Below are 19,259 nucleotides of genomic sequence, written 5' to 3' on the forward strand. Positions count from 1 at the left end.
CCAGGTACTCCATGCTGGCTACTGTCATACACAGGAAACTTTAGGTTACTTCCATAAACACTGGCCATGCTCACTGCGTGTGACGTCGTCGTATCCTGCAATGCGCATGCGGAACACTTTTCGTTCGTTAGGTCGCTTTTCGTTCATACTGAGGATCACGTACAAGTCGCATATATTTGTTAATGTGAATGACCTCACAAAAAAATCGGAATTGAGCATTAAGCCTTGCAGTGTGAACGTAGTGTGGGAGAACATGCAAACTCCACACAGAAAGGCCCTCGTCGGCCGCTGGGCTCGAATCTAGGACCTTCTTGCTGTGAGGCGACAGTGCTAACCACTACACCACTGTGCCGCCCTTAGCTGCTGACTTATTTATTTATTTATTTATTTATTTAAAGCTGGCTACTTCATGTTTTCTGGAGAACCCTGTATTACACTGCCCTGTTCAGAAAAAGATGCCACGTGTTGGCCTTCACTCTTTGTTGTGTGATGGGGGACAGCTAGAGTTGGGTGGGGTTTCATTATTTCACTTACAAGTAAGCAGATAAAAAGTAGAGCAGGCGTTTTTGCAAGTGTGCCATATGCATTTTGGAATCTGTTGCTCTCAATATGAACAACAAAGAGGCATCACTGCCAGTGAAGTGAGCCATCATTAAGCTGAAAAATCAAAACAAACTGATCGGAGAAATACTTAAAAAGAACGAATGCTCTGGTGAGCTCAGGAGGCCTGGAAGACCATGGAAAACAACTGTAGCGGATGACAGAATTCTTTCCGTACTGCAGGGGGAAAAAAACATTCGCAACAGTTACCTAAATAAGGAACACCTTCCAGGAAGTATGCATATCTGTGTCAAAGTCAATAATTAAGAGGAGATTTCAGCAGAGTAAACAGAGTTGACCATAAGATGTCATTTGTAAGTCTCAAAACTCAGGAATTGCTGGATTAGGATTTGCTTTAAAAAAAAAAAAAGGCCCTTCTAGTTCTGGAACAACATCCTGTGGACACATGAGACAAATATCAACTTTTACCAGAATGAAGAGAAGAGTATGGAGAAGGGAAGGAACTGCTCATGATACGAAGCCTACAGGTGTCTTGCGAAAGTATTGGTGTACACCCCATTGGTGTTTGTCCTGTTTTGTTTTGTTGCATTGCAAGCTGGAATTAAAATGGATTTTGGAGGGTAAGCACCATTTGATTTACACAACACTTTAAAGGTGCAAATTGTTGTCTTATTGTGACAAACAATAATTAACATGAAAAAACAGAAATCTGGAGTGTGCATAGGTATTCATCCCCCTCAAAGTCAATACTTTTTGTAGAGCCACCTTTTGCTGCAATTACAGCTGCAAGTCTCTTGGGGTATGTCTGTATTAGCTTAGCACATCTATCCACTGGGATTTTTGCCCATTCCTCAAGGCAAAACTGCTCCAACTCCTTCAAGTTAGATGGGTTGCATTGGTGTATGCAATCTTCAAGTTATGCCACAGATTCTCAATTGGATTGAGGTCTGGGCTTTGATTAGGCCATTCCAAGACATTTAAATGTTTCCCTTTAAACCACTCTAGTGTAGCTTTAGCAGTATGTTTAGGGTCATTGTCCTGCTGGACCATGAACCTTCATCCCAGTCTCAAACCTCTGGCTGACTCAAACAGGTTTTCCTCCAAAATTGCCCTGTATTTAGTGCAATCCATCTTTCCTTCAGTCCTGACCAGCTTTCCTGTCCCTGCAGATGAAAAATATTCCCACGGCATGATGCTGCCACCACCATGCTTCATTATGGAATGGTGTTCTCAGGGTGTTGGGTTTGCGCCACACATGGCATTTCCCATGATGGCCAAAAAGTTAAATTTTAGTCTCATTTGACCAGAGAATCTTCTTCCATATGTTTGGGGAGTCTGCCACATGCTGTTGGGCAAACGCCAAACTTTATTTATTTATGAACAATGCCTTTTTTTTTTTTTTCTGACAACTCTTCCATAAAGCCCTGCTCTGTGAAGTGTACGGCTTAAAGTGGTCCTATGGACAGATACGCCCATCTCTGCTGTGGATCTTTGCAGCTCCTTCAGTGTTGTCTTTGGTGTCTTTGTTGCATCTCTGATTAATGCCCTCCTTGCCCGGTCTGTGAGTTTTGATGGGCGGCCTTCTCTTGTCAGGTTTGTCGTTGTGCCATATTCTTTCCATTTTGCTATAATGGATTTAATGGTGCTCTGTGTGATATTCAAAATTTGGGATTTTTTTTATAACCCAACCCTGATCTATACTTCTCCACAACTTTGTCTCTGACCTGTTTGGAGGCTCCTTGGTTTTCATGTTGCTTGCTTAGTAGTGTTGCAGAGTCAGGGTCCTTCCAGAACAGGTTGATTTATACAGACATCATGTGACAGATCATGTGACACTTGGGGCCTCTGCATGCTCTTGAGACAAGGCTTTCGCAGATAGCATTTCGCAGACAGTTGTAATTTATCGTTGAGCGGGGAGTAATAGGCGTGCGCGATGTTATTTACCGCCACAATGCAAGGGGGCGCGAAATCGCTAGGAGTAGTTGGTGGGTGTGGTTAGTGGAGTGTTTATCCTCCGGTTACTTATAATGACTAGAACTGGAGTCGTATAGATGTACGTACTTCCTCAATCAACCGCTCTTCGTGCTGCTCCATCTTCGCTTGTGTTTTTAAAAATGGCGGTCGTTGGGGGCGTCGTGGCTCAGGTGGATAAGGCACCATACCATAAATCCGGGGACCCGGGTTCAATTCCAACCCGAGGTCATTTCCCGATCCCTCCCCGTCTCTCTCCCGCTCGTTTCCTGTCTCTACACTGTCCTATCCAATAAAGGTGCAAAAAGCCCCAAAAAATATCTTTAAAAAATGGCGGTCGTGAAAACAAACCAAACCGGGAAAGTCGGGAAGCAGAAGTGCGTGTACAGCGGATGTAGAGTGGACCAATCAGAGCCCTCTTGTCTGTGACGCTGTCTGCGAGGCTTCTGCGGTGGTCACAATTTTTGTGAGGTGCGCACAGAGCGTCTGCGAAGGTGGAGGGGCTACGCAGATGCTGTCTGCGGCGCTATCTGCGAGGACTGGGTTGTCAGCATAAATTGGCCTTTAGATTGCACACAGGTGGGTCTTAATCAACTAATTATGTGACAATAAAGCAATTTTGACCTTTAAAGTGGTAGGCATGTTGTGTAATGCAACAAAACAGGACAAACACCAAGGGGGATGAATACTTTTGAAAGACACTGTACCTCACGTTATGGTGCGAGTGTGTGTATAGCTGCCAGTGGAACTGGTTCCCTTGTATTTATTGAGGTTCAATGATTACTGACAGGATTATTTGCTCAAATCCAGCCGTTAGCTTCAAAACTCACTGGATGATGTTTCTCAATGTGCAATGACCAGGAACATGCTTTGAAATACTTCTTTTTAAGGCAAAGAAGTGGAACGTTGTTCAATAACCAAGTAGATCACCTGACCTTCATCCAACCGAGCATGCGTTTTACTCGCTGAAGGTAAAAATACCACAAGATCCAGCAGGAATTGATGATCGCTGCAGTAAAGGCCTCGCAGATCATTGCCAGAGAAGAAACCCTGCGTCTGGCGATATGTCGTTTCCAAACTTCAGGAACTCATTAACTGCAAAGGGTTTCCCACCAAATATTAAAAGTGACAACGTGTCACAAAAGTGCTGCAGTTCATACAGGATTCGCGCGTTTAGGATGTGTCTACACTTCAAATTGAGGCTGAAGGTTTGCACTTTGAGCTCCTATTCAGTTTCATTTCAGCTCCAACATCCTGTGGTAGACAGCTACAATCACAATAACTTTGTCAATGTCCAAATATTTATCTACCTGACTGTACTTCGCGTACAGAGTGACCATGCTTTCCTTTTGTGGTCATTCTGTGTCTTAATGTTTTGCTTTTAAACCTCAGTGCAGTTTCTCAAAAGAGCAGGATTGTAGTATTGCCTTTTGCTGAGATGAAATGCCATACTGTTTCCAATTTTATCGGAAATAAGGAACATTCTAGAAGGCAGCTTCTTCCCAAATGGAGCAGGCATATTTGAAGTTATTCTATCCACATTCACTGGCTGTGAGCAATTGCGCGCTCTGATCGGCTTAGGCTATCAGCTCCTATAGATGATTCACAAGTACGCGATCAAAATGTGCTACATCATGAGCGTCCGCCGTGATGGTGGATATACAAAGCAACTCGGATGGCAGCCGCTGAAAGCGTGTCTGTAAACAACGCTGAATTTTCTCAATATTACCACGATTTGAACGGTCGAGTGAAGATTCAATACAAACAGAAGATGGATGTGTGTGGTTTTGACCCATATTTTAAAAAGTCAGACTTTTCTGAAGATAAGACATTTCGACCAACCATCAAGTACCCAGATATCACATTCTATCTGGTTTGGCTGCCAAAAACTCAAGTCCGACCTTGGACGAAACATAGCCTGTTTTCTCAGTGGGTGCCCAGTCTGGATTTTCTTTATCGTATAATTTTGCTGATGCTCCTAGAAACGAAATGCTAATACACGTGTTTATAATTTTAACAACGACCGAGTGAACCACAACAAGAGAACGCTCATTTTATAGCAAGATTCTAGCAACACGAAATAAAGTTCTTCCATGATATTCTCGAGAAAGCTTTTGAATCTCACCTGAGATAAAATGATTACTGCAAACACGAGCTGTTTTGGTTTTAGCCTCTGTTAGATCAGCCCTGCCGACGTTGTTCAACCATACTCGTCTCCTCTCCGTACTAAGCCTCCACGTTTCCTCGCCCTCTTTCCGAATCATGGATGAAAATTCTAAAAAATCAGAACGTGCCACGGTCACGAGTACTGTTGTGACCACAGCCATATACAACACAGATATGGCGTAGCTAAAAGAACCATTAAAGTAGCGGAAAAACAGAGTTGCGCACGCGTGACTGTGCTTTGTACGGAATGTCTCTTGACCCCGCATTTGTATCTCCACCAACATGGCCGACATCCAGGTTTCTATTTTGCTTTGACGTCACTTGCAAGTCAAGGGTACCATGAACAGGGAAAAACAAAATGGCGGAGCATGTTGCTGAAACAGCCGAGGATGAAATAAAAACACTATTCGAAAATAAATCCTCAAAAATACAAAAAAAGCAACAAAATATGGAATGAATGTATTTGATGGTAAGAACTTTTTATTTATTTATTTTAAAAGACTGGTTCAAAAGCTCAAAGGAGTTTGAAAATTACAGAACTGAACTGTTCAAGGAAGAATTAAATGTCTAAAGCTTTTCTATACCTCGGCACGACAGCGAGACGGCACTTTCTATTAAAAAAAAAAAAAAAACACTAGTCAATTCAGGCAGCCATCGATGGGTTTTTAAGAAGTCCGCGTAAGCGGAAATGATTGTGTCTGAGTGCTGAGTGAGATTTTGTATCAAGTGGTGGTTTTTTTTTTTTATTGATCAAATTTGCAAAACAGAAACACACATGCTCTCTCTCTCTCAAAATCCTGTGAATGTGGATAGAATAAAAGTTATTCCACTCAATCTCGTCATACATGGCAATTATTCACCTCCCTGGACCTTTTTCTTGGAATTCGTAGTGTCACGATGACAATGATTTATCACTTTTTTTTTTTTAAATGTTCGACATTTTGTACGAATCAAATGATTTAAAAACTCCAAGTCCATTTGAGTTCCGTGTTGGAGCACGATACAAAACTGGAAATGTTCAAGGAGGAGCTTCTACAGGGTGCTGTACTACAGTACATAACCAATGGCCTGGTTATCCCGTATTCCGCGGTGTTGTGTTTTGGTGCGGTGTGTGTGTGTGCATAATGATGTGCTCAATGATACGGTAATGTGTTGTGTTGCTGTGTTGTGGTTCAGAATGATGTGTCTGAGTGCTCGTTTCAAGTGTTTGTGGCTTTTTTCCCCCCACATCATGGAGGTTAAAGTTACCACGCTGGTCTGCAGCCTGACCAGCGATTACAGCCCGGGTTACACCGCAGTCTGGGCGAACGTGCTGTGTGTGTGTTTGCGCGCGTGTGAGCACGCTCCCTCTTGCAGTACAGCTGTGTGTCATTTTGATTTCTACTAAACATAGGTTTTTGGTTTTCATAGACCAACAAATTAGATACAAAAAGACAGGAGCCAGTCCTCGATCCATACACAAGGCTCTAGAGCTGCATGGGTAAACAGGATGTGTGTGTCTTTGCATTTGTTTTAATCATGTCCTGCCTTATCTTATTTGCCCCTGGTCGTGTCTGCTGGCTGAACTGTGTTCGCTTGGCCTTGAAAAGCTCTCCTCTTGACACACCACACACACACAGCATGGGAACATTCATCTTTTAAAAAAAAAAAAAAAAACGGACATGTAATAAAGAATAGTGAAAAATTTAACCAGATTTAGAAAAACCTTCAGTGTGGGTTCTTGGGGAAGAAAATGATAAAACTATAAAGGACTGCGCTAAGAGTGGCGTCTTAGCATCTGACTAGGGGTTGGGGTGTTTTTTTGTTTGTTTTTTTTCTTCCTCCCCCCCCTTTGCTTCTCCTCCCTGCTGCTACTGGCAGAAGTTGTCCAAGTTAAAGGATTTCTGGACGAGCTGGTCATGCCATGCAGAAATGCCAACAAAACCTGTCGTAATAAATGACTGTGTTGCTCATGTTCCTAACAAACGTTTTGATGAATTTTTAACATCCTGCCTCATTAGTTAGCAAGTTATACAAGGCTGCCGTGAGGCATTACTTTGCTTTCGTGAAATAAATTACACTGAGTGGCAGGCTACAAACACAATTACAACTGTCCGTCAAAACAGATTCCAGTCTTATGACCTCATTGTACCTTTTGAACCTGTAACCCTATGGGAGGGAGTTTCTCTCTCTTCGACTGATAAAGCTAGTCAGAAGAACAAGCTTCTTTTTCTTAAGACATCCTCTTTTTGCTTTTCTGCTAATTCACTAAATCTCACTTTATGAAATACTCCGACACCCTTCAAACACCGTTCAGTCTGAAAGCTCACATTAACTGTAGCAAATTTGTAGTCTTTGACAAAAAGTCATGGCTTGGGATTTCTGACCTCCAATGAAGAGAGAGACGGAAGCACCGTTTTGACTCCTTATTCAGTACGTGACGTCAAATCCACATGGCTGCTCAGAACGTCAACAGCAAACAACGTAGCACTTCTTTACTCTGTAATACAGTTGTCTTATCTTGTTCAGAGATGTCCCCAAGCACTGGCGAGCGGTGGGTTTCTCCACCTATACAGACGGTCTGCGCCGGCTATTCAATTCCAGGAGGAAAAAAAATAACTTGCCTTTCAATGTTCGGTTTTTTATTATTTATTATTATACTTTTTAACTATATTGTCTCTGCTGCCCATAATTTACTGTAAATCCAATTATTCCACCATGAAATCGTCTTCGATTCCAGAAGCGACATCATATTTGTTGATCGATTCTTGTGCTCTGATTGGCTGAGCTGGACCATGTGACCACACCGTAGTGTACGTAGTTATGTTACAGAGCCAGGCAGCGTACTACAGAGGGTAACTGAGAAAGCCAAACACACCTACATCTGAAGGGATATTTCACACATATATTTTGCAAGTATTTTACAGGGAAATGGGTGAGAATGCACCAGAAGGCATGTTAATTTCAAAACTTTCTGGGGGGGGAGCATGCCCCCAGTCCCCCTCAGCATGAGCCCGCCACGGCGGCTTTGCTGACACAAATTCCAGATCAACCTACTACTTGAGATTTTCTGGAGAACCCTGTTGTTAAATCTATCATATTGTTGACACTTTACATCACTCTCAGTTAACTGGTTGGATAATTGCTACCAAAAGGCAAACATAGCGATGTCCACTATGTGCATTTCCCACCTTGTAGCCCCCAGCATAGTGGTGTAGTGGTTGGCACTGTTGCCTCACAGCAAGAAGGTTCTGGGTTCAAGCCCGGCGGCCGACGGGGGCCTTTCTGTGTGAAGTTTGCACGTTCTTCCCGTGTCTGCTTGGGTTTCCTTCAGGTGCTCCGGTTTCCCAAAGATATGTGGTTAGGTTAACATGGGGCAGCCTTGGGCTGAAATGCCCTTGAGCAAAGCACCTAACCCCCAACTGCTCACTTGTGTGCATGCGTGTGTTCACTGCTTCAGATGGGTTAAATGCAGAGGATGAATTTCACTGTGCTTGAGCGTGCATGTGACAAATAAAGGCGGCTACTTCTTGTAACGCGAGCGCACAGATGTTGAAAACTTCCAGCTTTTGAGTTATTGACAGTGCTATTTTAAAGAGTAGAGAGTTATTTGTGGATATTATCGTATACTTGCTTGTTTGAGCTTACAATGTTATTCAGTTTCCAGGCAACCAAAACATAGGACCAGGCAGCACTACGGCGCTTTTACTTGCCCTGAGGGAGGACTAGTTGTTAAACGTATCCTGTGTCTACTACTGAATAGAGGGTGTTCCAACTGAAGCTTGCTCTGCCAGTATTGGAGAAAGCAGCAGTTAAAATTCTGCTGGCATTCCATCACAAATATCGCACTGATTCATTCCTCTTTTCACTTGAATCAGTTTGAAAGTGTCAAAATGAACAGCTTCATCCATCAGGAACAGTTCCTGGATGTGTTTTAAGCAAAACCTAGCAGCCAGATCGACTTAAATCTGTAGCATACACTACCGTTCAAAAGTTTGGGGTCACCCAGACAATTTTGTGTTTTCCATGAAAAGTCACACTTTTATTTACCACCACAAGTTGTAAAATGAATAGAAAATATAGTCAAGACATTTTTCTGGCCATTTTGAGCATTTAATCGACCCCACAAATGTGATGCTCCAGAAACTCAATCTGCTCAAAGGAAGGTCAGTTTTATAGCTTCTCTAAAGAGCTCAACTGTTTTCAGCTGTGCTAACATGATTGTACAAGGGTTTTCTAATCATCCATTAGCCTTCTGAGGCAATGAGCAAACACATTGTACCATTAGAACACTGGAGTGAGAGTTGCTGGAAGTGGGCCTCTATAGACCCTTTTCACGTGACGTCACGACAAACGCGGCCGCCATTTTGGACATGTACTACCAGTAGTTTACCACAGCCAACATTGAGGAACGGCAGCAAAGAAAGTTTTTACTTTCAGCAAGACTTCCATCATGCCACTATATTGTTGTGCACCTGGATGTAGTAACCATCAACAAACAAGGCAAGGGTTATCATTTTATCGGATCCCGACGGAGAAGATGGATAGCGGCCATAAACAGGAAAGATTGGCAGCCCTCGGCATACCAGCGCTTGTGTAGTGACCACTTTGTTGGAGGTAAGACGAATAAAATTAGCCAGAAAAGGCATTACATTGCTGTTAACATTCTGTGGCGGAGATTGTGTAACCAAATAGGTTAAAATAACCCATTGTAACCTCTTTGTTCTGCTGTAGTAGCTATTGTTGACTAGCTAATGTCAACAACATACTAGCTAGTATGTTACTGTAGCAGTGTTTACATTCAGTCATTTGGATGACTGTTAAAACCTTTCAGTCTCAAGTTTTTCCTTTACTGTATTTACTAGTTTACTGTAATTATGATCCGGCAGCTATTTACACCGGATCCAGTGTAAATAGCTGCCGGAGCCAACGTCTGAGGTTCCGGAGCGCGCTCCGGAACCTCGGACGTTGGCTCCGGCAGCTATTTACCTGTACAGGGCTTAATTTGAGGGAGAGCAAGCCGGAGCGCGCTCCGGAACCTCGGACGTTGGCTCCGGCAGCTATTTACCTGTACAGGGCTTAATTTGAGGGGAGTAAGCCGGAGTGCGCTCCGGAACCTCGGACGTTGGCTCCGGCAGCTATTTACACTTGATCCGGTGTAAATAGCTGCCGGATCATAATTACAGTAAACTAGTAAATACAGTAAAGGAAAAACTTGAGACTGAAAGGTTTTAACAGTCATCCAAATGACTGAATGTAAACACTGCTACAGTAACATACTAGCTAGTATGTTGTTGACATTAGCTAGTGTTAACAGCTAGCTGCTAGTGCACTGCTACAACATAGACACCAACCCTAATAGGTCATTGCCTGGTAACAGCAAATTTATAATGGGCCATGTCTCAACAGACTAAGAAATTATTTCAGTGACATTTAATAACATTTTGTTTATCCTGAGGACCGAACGTAAATGAAAATGTGAACAAACCTTAGCTGTAATAAGATGGCGACCACCGGCTCCAGGGACGACCCGCTGATGTAGGCATGTTACCCAGCCTGACACAAAATATTTGTAGGCATCCAAACTCTTATACGCTTTCAGATCAATACCTGTGTATGGCGATGGGTTTTTAACGACACGGGTATACAGATCATGTGGGCCGAAGTCAGGTAAAGACGAGGGCTTCGTGTACTTCCATACGTCAGTGAACAATCCTGGTGGAAGCAGGTAAACGTCGTTCTCTAAGCCTGCTAACCTCAATTTTTGCAAATACCTCTCCCTCTGCTCGCCCTGTAAATGCCCTACGTCGCTGGATAGTGAAGGTGTTTTCTGCATCTCGCTCCTTTTTTCTTTTATGTTTTTCGTTTGTCGCCTTCCTCGCATTCAAACTGATTCGAGCCGAAGTCCACTACATGTCCAAAATGGCGGTCGCGTTTACGAAGGTCACGTGACTGAAAAGGGTCTATACACCTATGGAGATATTGCACCAAAAACCAGACATTTAGTAGAATTTAGCTAGAATAGTCATTTACCACATTAGCAATGTATAGAGTGGATTTCTGATTAGTTTAAAGTGATCTTCATTGAAAAGAACAGTGCTTTTCTTTCAAAAATAAGGACATTTCAAAGTGACCCCAAACTTTTGAACGGTAACGTAGATCTCGTGTAGATTCTAAATTGCATGCAGATCGGTATCACAGATTCAGTGGAAAGCAAAAAGCTTGGCTGAAGCTTGAACTAGGCTTGTGTGGGTTTTTTTTTTTTTTTTTTAAACCACCTTCTATGAACATTTCTCTTGCTGATGCCTGCGCGGCATCTTTGACGTCATGGAATTTGCTTAAGCAAGTGTCGGGTTGACTCGAAGTATCTCAGCTAGAACTGCAAGTAGGATGTACGCTCAGCAGGCACTTGTACCGTTCCTGGCTGATTGCAATTATCTAATCACGTGACAGCGGCACGGCGCATAAAATCATGCAAACACTCCTCAAGCGCTTCACCTCAGATGTCAGAATGAGGGGAAAATTGTCATCTCTGAGACTTTGACCGTGGTGGTGTTGGGTGTTGGTGCCGGATGGGCTTGGGTATTTCAGAAACGGTTGATTTTGGGATTTTTTGCGATCCTGTTCCTAAAAAAAAAAAGTGTCCAGTCGGGGTATATATTTTTTTTTTTATAATTTTTAGTTGTTTCTGTCTGATTTGCACACCATGTAGAAATGTCGCTTATGTGCAAAGCTGATTTTTTTTTTCTTTTTTTTTTTTTCCTCTTAGCTGTGTGTGTGTTGGGTGTTAGGATTGGTACAGTAAGACTGGGTGAGCCAGCCAGCCAATCCTTGTATGTGGAATCCAGTGATTCATCCAGGCTGGAATGTGCGGGCTCTGCACAGGAAGTGAGGTAATCGCCTCACTATCTCCTGACTTTTATTGAGGAATGAGGAAAGTGTGCACTTTTGTCCTGATGTCAGCTTGTAGAACTGTGCAGCGATGCAAGTTAAATGAATTCAGGTGTATTCTCCGAAAGTTAAGGCGGGGCAAATAAAGCGCAACGGTTTAGTTCTTCCAAGATGCGTTTTTGCCGTGAGCGAGGTCATTGAGACACAAACAGGAACGACCTTTGACTCAGTAAAGGGCGCATGTGCAGTGGAGGAGGGAGCACAACAGGTGCGGCTAATTCCTTCGGATACTAGACATTTGCTCCATTGCATGTGAAGCATTTAGCGTCTGGAGAAACGCTCTGAGCTGTGTGTGTGTGTCGCTCTCATTAGGAGGCCTTTTACAGTTCCTTTCAGCTGAATAGCCTCAGTGTGCTGCTGAAGAGGGAGGAATCTGTGCTCTGTCTTCTCTTTTCTTCTCTTCTCACTGCATTCCTTTATTTCCTCCTTCTCATTCTTCTTTCTGTTCCTCCTTCACTCATTCCCTTCTCTCTCATGACCCCTCTCACATTTTCACACCCCGCCGCCTTGAACTTTGTTAATGCCGCAATTGTCAATATCTGTGATGGACCAAAAAAAAAATAAAAAAATGGAGGAAAAGAGCACACAAAAAAAGAGGGAATGTGTATAAGCAAGAAAGTGTGTGTGTGTCTCGTTGGAAACTCTGACGCGAGCGGGTAGAGTGTGTCTCGACAGTGCAGCTTAAGCCAGGAAACTCCCTTAGAACAACAAGGCATGGCCGCTTTCCAGAGAGTTCCTCTGGAGCAGACACACACACAGACGCAAAGTTAATGTTTTAATATCTTACACATGCATTTTCTATTATCTTTCTTTTCCTTTCCACTCCCTGGTATTCACTCCTTGACCACCTCAATGTCGTCTTTTCTTCTCGAACCATTAATACAGAGACATTCAACAGCCGGCAGAGTTCTGAACGTGTCACTGGAGCGCCGTTTTTGTCTTTTCCGGCAAGCTTCTTAACACTCGGAGTATTGATGTTGGTCAGAGGTTCCTGAAGAGCGAAGAGTCAACCAATAAAAAGTTCTCGACCTGTGTGTGTGTGTGTTTTGCCATTTCCTGTCCTGTAGTGTGAGTAGGTTTGTGTCTTGGGGTTTTGTATCCATCCATCCATTATTTGTAGCCGCTTATTCTGTGTAGGGTCTCAGGCAAGATGGAGCCTATCCCAGCTGACTATGGGCGAGAGGTGGGGTACACCCTGGACAAATCGTCAGATCGTTGCAGGGCTGACGCATAGAGACAAACAACCATTCACGCTCACATTCACACCTACAGTCAATTTAGAGCCACCAGTTAGCCTAACCTGCATGTCTTTGGACTGTGGGGGAAACCGGAGGAAACCCACGCAGAGCCCCCATCAGCCGCTGGGCTCGAACCCAGAACCACCTTCCTGTGAGGTGACGGTGCTAACTACTACACCACCATGCCACTGGTTTTGTATTAGATTATAGATTTTTAAACTATGTTAAAAGGCAGCACTGTCCTTGACCTCACAGCAAGAAGCTTCCAGGTTTGAACCTCACAACCGACAGGGGCCTTTCTCTGTGGAGTTTGCATGTTCTCCCATGTCTGTGTGGGTTTCCTCCGGGTGCTCCGGTTTCCCCCACAGTCCAAAGACATGCAGATTAGGTAAAATACCCAACCACTGGGGTTGCACAAGCCAGTGCGTACTTGGGTCCCAAGCCCGGATAGATTGGGGAGGGTTGTCAGGAATTGCATCCGGCGTAAAAACCTGTGCCAAATCAAATATGCAGATCATAAAATTGGGAAGGATGATCTACTGTGGTGACCCCTAACAGGAGCAGCCAGAAGAAGAACAATTATTTCTTTATTCATCATACGTACACATGAAATTCTTCTCTGCATTTATCCCATCTGAAGCAGTGAACATGCATGTGAGCAATTAGCGCACACGCGTACCCAGAGCAGTGGGTAGCTGAGGTTAGGTGCCTTGCTCAAGGGCACCTCAGCCCAAAGCCACCCCATGTTAACCTAACCTGCATGTCTTTGGACTGTGGGGGAAACCGGAGCACCCGGAGGAAACCCACGCAGACACAGGGAGAACATGCAAACTCCACACAGAAAGGCCACCGTCGGCCGCTGAGCTCAAACCCAGAACCTTCTTGCTGTGAGGAGACAGTGCTAACCACTACACCAATGTGCTGAAGATGATTAAACAGCAGATTTTTTTTTTCTTTAAATTAATGCAAGCGAGCTAAAGTACATCTGTGCCATTAACCATGCATGAAATGTAGCTTGTCTTTAGATGCAGGTGGTTATTCACGTTTATTTTCCACTCCCACAAACCAAAGCAGGCCATGAACACCCTCTTGATTAGATGAGCAGCAGTGTGATTTACATTCACTTATATGATTTGCTGTAATCATAAGTTTAACTGACGTACCGTACAGCTCCCATTTAAATAACCGTAGGTAAAAACCGAGCACTTGTCATTTATTTAACGATGCCGACACGTTTCTGTTTTCTTCACTTCCCTTCATCACTTCTTAGCTAAACCCCTCCCAATCCCCTAAAGCTTCCTCCTTAAGGAACCAAGGAAAAGATGCAAGGAACAACAAACATATTTGCCAAACAAACGAGCCGTCCTTGCTTGGAAAAGAAACGTCACTTTAAAACACAGCTGTAATCATTGTTCTAACAGATGTGCATGTACACAGTAGTGATTACACTCTGAAGTAATGTTACTGCATGTTTACTTCACACTTCAAATGCTGATGATTTAGCTGGTTTTAAAGGAAAGTATATTTTAATAGACTTGGTGGGTTTTAAGAATGGGTTCATCCTGAAAGATGGCTGACGTTGGTTGGTTGATTTCTTGGTCACGGGTTGAAGGAAGGTTTAAGGCACAAGTTGCCTGAAGTCAAGTTTATTATTAAATCAAGATTCAAGGTTACATTTCCACGAATGAGATTTTTAAAAATTCACCTAAAACACGTTTGGCTTTGTGCAGAGTAAAAAAAAAAAAAAAAGTTATGTAAGAGGTGTCTTATCTACGTATAGAGTACATTATTATTATTATCATCTCATCTCATTATCTCTGGCCGCTTTATCCTGTTCTACAGGGTCGCAGGCAAGCTGGAGCCTATCCCAGCTGACTACGGGCGAAAGGCGGGGTACACCCTGGACAAGTCGCCAGGTCATCACAGGGCTGACACATAGACACAGACAACCATTCACACTCACATTCACACCTACGGTCAATTTAGAGTCACCAGTTAACCTAACCTGCATGTCTTTGGACTGTGGGGGAAACCGGAGCACCCGGAGGAAACCCACGGGGAGAACTGCAAACTCCGCACAGAAAGGCCCTTGCCGGCCACGGGGCTCGAACCCGGACCTTCTTGCTGTGAGGCGACAGCGCTAACCACTACACCACCATGCCGCCCCATTATTATTATTATTATTATTATAATACCCCAGCTCTGAAGGAGGGGGGTATACTGGTTTACCTCTGTCCGTCTGTGTCTCCGTCCTCTGAAACACCTTTTTTTTTTCAGCAGCCACAAATCATACCCACTTAGTACTTGGTACCAAATTTCAGCTTGGAGTTCTATACCATGTATGGACCCTTTTCACGTGACGTCACGACAAACGCGGCCGCCATTTTGGACATGAACTACCAGTAGTTTACCACAGCCAACATTGAGGAACGGCAGCAAAAAAAGTGTTTATTTTCAGCAAGACTTCCATCATGCCACTATATTGTTGTGCACCTGGATGTAGTAACCATCAACAAACAAGGCAAGGGTTATCATTTTATCGGATCCCGACGGAGAAGATGGATAGCGGCCATTAACAGATTGGCAGCCCTCGGCATACCAGCGCTTGTGTAGTGACCACTTTGTTGGAGGTCAGACGAATAAAATTAGCCAGAAAAGGCATTACATTGCTGTTAACATTCTGTGGCGGCGAGTGTGTAACCAAAATAGGCTAAAATAACCCATTGTAACCTCTTTGTTCTTCTGTAGTAATATTAGCTAACGACATTAGCTAGCGTTGTGTTCCTTTGCTGTTGGTAGACTGTAGGACAGATCAGAGGCAGTGTCCTACAAACGGCGCTTAATTTGAGGGGGAGCAAGCCGGAGCGCGCTCCGGAACCTCGGGCGTTGGCTCCGGCAGCTATTTACACTGGATCCGGTGATCCGCCACCTCTTTTGACTATGTAACCAAAAAAAAAAACCAAAAACAAATAATTAAATTAAAAAAATGCAAATTTATTTAGTGTTAATGTCTGATTTTGATATCTGTCTTGTTGGTGATTTCTCTCATGAAACGACATCCACAAAATATTTGCAGATGAACTTAATTTGCAGTGTTACAAAACATGCCCAGAAGCGCAGCGCCGCGCCCCCCTCCCCCCCCTCTTTTTTTTCCGCACCGGAGCCGCTCATCCTCTGCGCTCCGGGACCTCCCACTTTACAAATTAAGCACCGCCTACAAATAAGTGTTCAAAACAAGAGTTTTCAGATCAATACCTGTGTATGGCGATGGGTTTTTAACGACATGGGTATAAAGATCATGTGGGCCGAAGTCAGGTAAAGACGAGGGCTTGGTGTACTTCCGTACGTCTGTAAACAATCCAGGCGGAAGCAGGTAAACGTCGCTCTCTAAGCCTGCTAACCTCAATTTTTGAAAATACCTCTCCCTCTGCTCGCCCTGTAAATGCCCTACGTCGCTGGATAGCGAAGGTGTTTTCTGCATCTCGCTCCTTTTTCTTGTATGTTCTCCATTTGTCGCCTTCCTCGCATTTGAGCCGAAGTCCACTACATGTCCAAAATGGTGGTCGCGTTTACGAAGGTCACGTGACTGAAAAGGGTCTATACCGTTTTCAGGTCTGTCGCACATCAACTTCCTGTTTACCGGCCGAATGTATTTATGAAACATGTAGGTTGGATTTACAAATTTTTCATATCACTTTTCTCAGCAGCTACAAATCATAACTGCTTGATATTTGGTACCGAGCTTTAGCTTGGGGTTCTATACCATGTATACCGTTTCAGGTCTGTCACATATCGACTTCCTGTTTACCCACCAAATGTATTTACGAAACGTATACAGGGTGGATTTTGACGCTGTTTCAAGAAGCAAAATGTTATTTCAAAATGACAGTTTACCAGGATGCTATTTGGTTAATTATTTGTTGAAGTCAACATTCATAAGAAGTGTCCTATTCCTTCAATTGCTTGCATTCTGATCTCAGCGAGAGCGGTGGGGGGGGGGAGATATGTAAGTGAGCAGTAGCTCATAGTTGATCTTGTTATACATCTGGTTTTGTTTTTTAAAAAATACATTCTTTTTTCAACCAACCTTTCAAACACTAACCACTACATTTCCTTTACAAGGTGGCAGCATCTGTTTACTTGATTACAACACCCTACCAGTAAATTAAGTTTCGCTATTTTCATTTAAGGGCATTTAATCATTTCCAACAGTCTGCCTTTTTTTTTTTTTTTTCCCCAATACTCTGGGTGTTTCTTAGCGTATCACGCTGCCCCTGTCTTTGTGCCAGAGGATAATGGGAAATGTAGGCCATCGGCGGTGTAGTGTTTCCTCTGAGGTGTTCAGTGACCGTCAAAAGAAGAATCAAAAGAAGGGGGGGAAAGCAGAAGAAGGAAGAAATGTGGGTCATTCGAAGCGGCACTTTGTTGAAAGAGGCCGTCTCTTTGTGTCCGAGCTGAAAAGACGGGGAATAAAGAGAAGCGCCTGAGGGAAAGTGGGCAAAAAGCGCTCGCAATAGAGCGGACACACACATGCACGCACACACACACATGGTTCATGAACCAGCTATTTTTTTTTTTCCTAGACATCAAACACTCACCTATTAAGATATGAATGCACTATTCTCTCCCTTTTGTTTTTTTTTTTTCCCTCACAAAGCTTGACACATTCTCGCCTGCGCACTCCATTTTCCATTCCACCACTCACACACAGTCCGCATGCTCTTCTTTCACCGTGAATTAAATGTTCTTTTACTGCAGTTGACTCTAGGGACGGGCTGAAAGTGGGTGCCGATCATTTATCTTTCCGCGTTCCTGTTAATTATATCAGTGTCAACAAATTGTGAGTCGTCTTCATGTCTGAGGAAAGTGTTTATTTTGAGACCAGAAATATACTTAACGTGACGGATCCGTGGAAAATTTGACGTACAACGTATGATCCGTACACACGTGATAACCGTACAAAGCTGAGTGTGTGCAGTCAGCGATGGCTGACAGGAGAGACGCTCTTCTGTTCACCACAGTTGTAAAGAGCAGAGATGCCTACTAGTACGGATTGGCCGTATTTTGTACGGAAAAGTTACGTAAATACGATGCTACGGCAAACAGTGTTATTCTGTACGGAATTATTATAAAGTCTTAAATTCCAGTGAGTTGTTTTTAAATGTCCAAGCGACTTTTTCAATCCATGCACGATTCACGGCTATTTATTTTTACGAAAACGACACATGCTGTGTGTGACATGCGCAGATTCCGCACATTTGCTCGCGCTATTTTCGATACGGTAGAATGGCCGTGCATTACACCCAGTCAAAAGGGCAATGGATACGCGCACTGCAAACTGTGTAGAACTGACATTAACATCACTCATGGTGGTCGCGATGACTGCACGAGGCATGTCAACTCCAAAAAAAAAAAAAAAACATATGGAGTATGCTGAAATGGCGAGTCAGGCGGAAAGTAAATCTGGGGGTATCCAGCAGTTTTTTACGAAATCTGTGGATGAAAAGACACGGAACGTGACCCGTGCTGAAGCGGTGATGGTTGACCTATGCTTGGAGTTGAACTTGCCAATTAGTGCCATGAAATGTGAGTTAAACTTATTCAGTTTCTTTTTACATGTCTGATTTGTATTCACTGAAATATCAAACACTGGCTGTACTTTTTTAATTCCAAGTCTTTTCAGTGTTGCAAGTACAAATGTACATGTAGTATGATCAAAAACAGAATTTTATGATTAGTGCTGTTGGGATTGTGGCAAAAAATTGATCATTCCACTGTTTTAAATACAATTATAAATGTCATTTTATTCAATGTCTCTTCTGAAGCATTATGCTGAAGTATTTATATATTGGGACATTAAGATAACAATGTCGGACTCTCTTTGGCATGAAATAAGAATTTTTTTTTTTTTTTTTTTATTTTATTAGAATCCGTTAACAGGTAGAACATTTTGCCAGGCAATATAATATAATACTTTTGAGGAGTTACATTCAATACCAATGATTGGTAGTCAACCGTAATGTCTGCGAACAGGGAACACTATTGTATTTATAAAAATGTGATATATTGTATGCTCTAGAAATTTGTTGAGTGGAAATTCAGTTGAGATGGCTGCTCGTGTTTTGTTTATTCAATTCACACAAAACAGTACTTTTTAATAATTTAAATGTTAAACATATTGGTGTATATACCTCTTTATAATGGAAATGCGCATAAATTAATGTTACTGAAAGTCATTCCAAAATACTGAAAAATGTTTTCAAGAGGGCGGCACGGTGGTGTAGTGGTTAGCACTGTCGCCTCACAGCAAGAAGGTCCTGGGTTCGAGCTCCGTGGCCGGCGAGGGCCTTCCTGTGTGGAGTTTGCATGTTCTCCCCGTGTCCGTGTGGGTTT

The 19,259-nt window shown here is 43.1% G+C and overlaps 1 protein-coding gene across 2 annotated transcripts in view; it reads left to right on the plus strand.

Moving 5' to 3' along the window:
- The window catches only part of tnfrsfa (tumor necrosis factor receptor superfamily, member a), a 61,648-nt gene that overhangs the window by 17,420 nt on the left and 24,969 nt on the right, over positions 1 to 19,259 (plus strand). The window contains exon 1 of one of the 2 annotated variants that reach the window (XM_060935591.1): positions 11,501 to 11,570. The exons of the other annotated variant lie outside the window; for it this stretch is intronic. Coding sequence (XP_060791574.1) covers positions 11,544 to 11,570 — 27 coding nt within the window. The 5' untranslated portion in view covers positions 11,501 to 11,543. Of the gene's footprint in view, positions 1 to 11,500; positions 11,571 to 19,259 lie in introns of those variants that run through there. 2 annotated transcript variants of the gene reach the window in all.

The sequence above is a fragment of the Neoarius graeffei genome, chromosome 12 (assembly GCF_027579695.1).
Source record: "Neoarius graeffei isolate fNeoGra1 chromosome 12, fNeoGra1.pri, whole genome shotgun sequence".
Classification (NCBI taxonomy): domain Eukaryota; kingdom Metazoa; phylum Chordata; class Actinopteri; order Siluriformes; family Ariidae; genus Neoarius; species Neoarius graeffei.